At 38.1% G+C, this 5,000-nt stretch overlaps 1 protein-coding gene across 4 annotated transcripts in view; it reads right to left on the bottom strand.

The window, feature by feature from the left end:
• Positions 1-1,440: 1,440 nt before the first annotated feature.
• The window catches only part of LOC125033594 (mucin-19-like), a 58,292-nt gene continuing 54,732 nt past the window's right edge, over positions 1,441-5,000 (bottom strand). For 3 of the 4 annotated variants that reach the window (XM_047625248.1, XM_047625245.1, XM_047625246.1), the window contains 2 exons: positions 3,881-4,035; positions 1,441-3,307 (listed from right to left, as the gene is read on the bottom strand). In XM_047625248.1, coding sequence (XP_047481204.1) covers positions 3,149-3,307; positions 3,881-4,035 — 314 coding nt within the window. In that variant the 3' untranslated portion in view covers positions 1,441-3,148. Of the gene's footprint in view, positions 3,308-3,592; positions 3,748-3,880; positions 4,036-5,000 lie in introns of all 4 variants that reach the window. The other variant, XM_047625247.1, reaches the window with a different exon arrangement.

Here is a 5,000-nt window from a genome sequence, read left to right as displayed (position 1 = left end):
TATTATTATTATTATTATTATCATTATCATTATTGTTATAAATATCATTATCATTACTGTCATAATCGTTATTGTTATTATTATTAGTAGTAGTAGTAGTAGTATTGTTGTTGTTGTTGTTGTTGTTATTATTATATTATTATTATTATTATTATTATTATTATTATTATCTTCATCATTATTATCATCATTATAATTATCATTATTATCATTATTATTAGTAGTATTATCATTATTAGTAGTAGTATTATCCTCATTATTATTATTATTATCATTATCATTATTATCATTATTATTATTATTATTATTATTATTATTACTATTATCATTATTATTATTATTATCATTATTATTATCATTATTACTAACATCATTATCATCATTGTTACTATTATTGTTATTGTTGTTTTTGCCATCGTCATTAGTATCATCATCACTTTTATTATCCTTATCAGTACTATTATCATTATTATTCTTTTTATTGTCCTGATCACCATTTTCCTATCATCATTGATACTGTTATTATTATTATGATTGTCAATATCAATTTTATCATGCATGATGTAATAAGTGATTTCAACCTTATAAAGCGACCTGGATCAGATTAAATAACGATTTTTTTTCTCTATCTTTCTTCCTTTCCCTCTCTCTTTCTGTCTCTCTCACTTTCTTTTTTTCCGAACATCCTAATGAGGTAAACAGCGTATGCGTATTTTATGCTGGAAAGGATTGATTCGTTCCGCTTGTATTTTTTTTTTGTTTCAGTCGTTTGTCTGCTGCTTCGTCCTCTCTCCGTGAATGTAATGTTTCTACACAACACGTGAAAAGAGAGAATGTGATAAAGATAATGCTGATAGTGATGAGATGGAGGAGTACAACTATAGTGATAATAATAAAAGTAGTAATCATAACTATGATTAAATTAATATTGATAATGATGACAGAAATAATGATAATACCAGTAATAACAATGATAATAAGAAAATAAATAATAATAATAATAATAATAATAATAATGATAATAGTAACAATAATAATAATAGTGATAATAATGATAATATGAAGAAAAGACAATAATACTAACAATGATGATTATAATAGTAATGACAATAACAAGGATAATTATGATAATAATGACAATAACAATGATAATAATAATAACAATAATAAGGAGAAGACGAAGAAAATGTGGCAACTTAATTGGTTCATTAATACCACCTACAGTCCATTAACTTTCTGTAGATCATTACAAAGCGATTTAAATCCTTTGGATTATCGTTACCTGGTGCCTTCCGGGATCCAACTCGAGGTAATCCCTTTATAATAGTCAGCGAATTGTAATAAATTTGGTACTAGGTATTCGACAACATCAAGTATAGAACTTGATTGTTTTTTGAGCATTGTTGCATCGACTGTGAAGCGGCAAATAATACAAAATCATAATCCTTTCTCTTTATTATAATCTGTACACATTTCGGAAGGGGGCCAAGCCTCTGGCACCACATGTATAAAATAGGGCATTGGAAAACTGAATATAACTCACACAAACTATAAAACATCTAGAATAAATAAAATACATCGTAATATATCAAATATAAATACAAATTAGAATATATAAAAGTGCTATACCTGATTCATCTACAACTGCCCTCGAACAAGAGCAGCAATCGTGCGCGGTCAACAACTTGAGGTTTTCGCCAGCCTTGGCGTGAAGCCGGGTGGCGGAGGGGGGAGGAGGAGAGGGACAGGGAGAGATATGTATATATTTAAATGTATATACACACACATATATACACAAGTATGCATATACATACACACATATATATATATATATATATATATATATATATATATATACACACACATGCATCAATATCGATGAATATAACACAGCCAGAAAAGAGAAATTGACGGAGGGAAGTCGAATGCACCTTACAGAAAATAAATAATAAATAAATAAATAACCGGCCTCCCTCGTCCCTTCCCGGGGGAAGGCCGAGCGTGGGCTGGTCGAAGGGAGGACCCAAGGGCCTCTCGCCTCCGGCGTGCCAGGCACCAGGCGTTTAGGCGAGTCCCGGATGCACAGGCCAAGGAACATATAACCAGGTAGCTCCACTTCCATTCAGCCTGTTAAACCCATATATGAAATTGACTTTTTCCCTAAATTATTCTGACGGCTGTTCTTGGTAAGGTATCATAAATAAAAAAAGGAAATGTTTGTTTTTACTTCCGTTAATCATTATAATATCGAGTAAATTATACAAATATTATGTATCTAGCTGTATCTGATATCTCACAGCGCATACTTATTGGCTAAACGTGATAACGCTTTTGGACCCGATCAGTCTGTGTAATAGTTTAAGATTATTTCTGTGCATTTTCTTTGAAAATGGTTCAGTAATAACAACGTTTAAAGAATAATCGAAAAGAAGCCAAGAAAAAAATATCTTCAATTAAAGATGAAGTAGTGGGGCTTAGCTTGGAAGTTGCCAACTAGGATTTTCACCAACATGGAGTGGGGCTACCTGTTTAAAAGTACCTTAGCAGAGGCCACGGCGGGAGGCGGAGGCGCTCGGCAGAGCAGGACATATCACAGGCCGACAGGAGACGTGAAGCGGCGATGGACAGGTGAGCACAAGATGGGGTCAGCGAAACGTACGTCATTACCGTCAGTGTACACACTCGTATATACACATATACGTACATAACATCGGCACCAAATCGGGAACGAGACTTGGATGGCGGTGCTGTATATGAGGAACTAGGGATGATGGTGATGATGATAATAATAATATTAATGATAACAATGAATTCATCAGCTACATTCTAACAACATTCGCTCTCAAATAACAATGTAACAAAATGAAGTAGGAAGAAAATATAATGCCTATCGTAGAGTAAGAAAAACCAGCTCGCAAATCACTGTCTCTGCGTCCCTCGTGGCAGTGGCGGGACATTCTCCATAAACATAGACTCAAACCACGCCACAGGTTCACTTATCTCCGAAAGCAAGCACACTTTACAAACAGACAGCCTTGCACGACGCACACTCAAATAAATTATCAACAATGCAACAACGATATCCTAATCCCCAGAGAGAGAGAGAGAGACGCTCCCGAGGGAGGGCCCCGTCGGCGTCGCCTCCGCCTCAGAACACGACGATCTTCTGGATCCATTCCCTGAACTCGGATATTCTCGTGTAGACGCCCGGCTGGTTGGGCAGCGCACAGCCGATGCCCCACGAGATCACGCCCGCAAGGTTCCACACGCCGTCGCGCTGGATCACCAGAGGGCCGCCAGAGTCGCCCTGCGAGGAGAAGGACAGCTTGAGAGACGTCGTTGGGGAAGGGTGGTAATGTTAGGGGGGAGGAACTTTGAAAGTCACTACCTTCATCCGCAGACAAGAAAATGGTGAAGAATACTGGATCTCAACAAAAGTTATAAAGCAGCCCATAATTTGTATCTAGCTTATGATATACATATTTCAGAAAGGCACAAAAGATAAAAGGCACCGATTTGCGTCCGCAGGTGTTGAAAACTGTCTCTTGAGAAAAGGTGAACGTTCAGCAAGCGCCTACCGTGAAATACGTACCTCGCACGCATCTTTCTTGCCCTCCGCGTACCCCGCGCACATCATAATGTGGGGCAGGCCCACAATGCCTCCGCTCCTCAGGAACATCCAAGCACACTCGTCATTGCTAATGACTGGCACCTCTACCTCTTGCATCCTTGCATGGAGGGGGCCGCCTTGGAGCGAAAAGAAAGCGGAACATACCCGTGAATGGCCAAGTCTATCTAGGCAGCGCTTCTAGTGACCTCCTTCTTGCAGAAGAAGGAAGTTTCTGGAAGACACTGCAGCAAAATGCAATCAGGAACTCACCTCACACGAATCCTTAAGGCCGGCCTCATAGCCAGCGCATATGAAGATGTTGGGAATGTGTTCCACATAGCCAGCCACCCTGTACATTGCTTCACATTCTTCATTGGTAATGACGGGCACAGGGACCTTCTGCATGACAGATGGCAGAGGACCATCTGTGAGGGGAGAGGAGGGTCGAAGGTGGGGAGAGTTAGTGCGTGGAGTCCGCTGTTCAAAGTCTCATGTACCTGCAGTTCTAGTTCAACATGCGTCAAGTCAATATTCACACTCTGTAATTACTCAACACTCTCCTTACATGAGATCAAATGCTAGGCACATGACAGTATATCAGTATAACGTTTATCTTTCATATCTACACTTTGATGTTTAGATGCTATGCTATACGTTGTGTGAAAAACTACACATTTATTTTTATCTATCGGACGATCACATAAACAGAAATAAACAGAAGATGAGGGAACAGGTTATTTGATTTTTTTTATTTTAAACGAACAGGGAAGAAGTCATTACAGAATGAACACATTATTTAAGCAGACGGCACTTGTCGCTTGATACTTAAAAAACTGACAAATTAATCAAAGTAAAGCACCATTTAATGAAGCCTAAAATCAAGAGTGTGAATATGACTTTGTTTCTGGGAGTCACTGAGGCTAACAGTAGCACCTGCAGCCCGCATGCTGTTAAACTTCTCTTCGTATTAGATTTACTTTAACAATCAAGGCAAATGTCTCTATAAGAAGTCAAAGCTTTTGAAAGTCTATTGCTATTTTTCACAAGTCATGAATTCCGTTAAGCAAAGTTGTTTGGTAACATGAAATCCGTCCCAGAAAAAAAGCCTGTAAAGTCAGTGAAAATCGGAAAACTCGGAAATCGAATCCATTCAGACAGGAGAGAGGCACCAGGAAAAGGCAAGGAAAGCTCATTAATTGAAGTTTAGTTATGAATCTGATTCCTCGCGTTTATATTCCTTATTATTTACTTGTGGAAATAACCTGCTTGGATCGAGAATGTCTGTCTTCAACTTCGAACAACTAATCCAAATCTGTCTAAAGCACCAGAGGTCTTCCAGTCACCGGTCGGGTCGAAGTAAGGGCATGCGCAGGAAGGGGAGGAAATTGAG

The sequence above is a fragment of the Penaeus chinensis genome, chromosome 16 (genome assembly GCF_019202785.1).
Source record: "Penaeus chinensis breed Huanghai No. 1 chromosome 16, ASM1920278v2, whole genome shotgun sequence".
NCBI classification, from domain to species: Eukaryota; Metazoa; Arthropoda; class Malacostraca; order Decapoda; family Penaeidae; genus Penaeus; species Penaeus chinensis.
The sequence above is the reverse complement of the archived record's forward strand: the minus strand, read 5'-3'. Positions and strand labels throughout refer to the sequence as shown.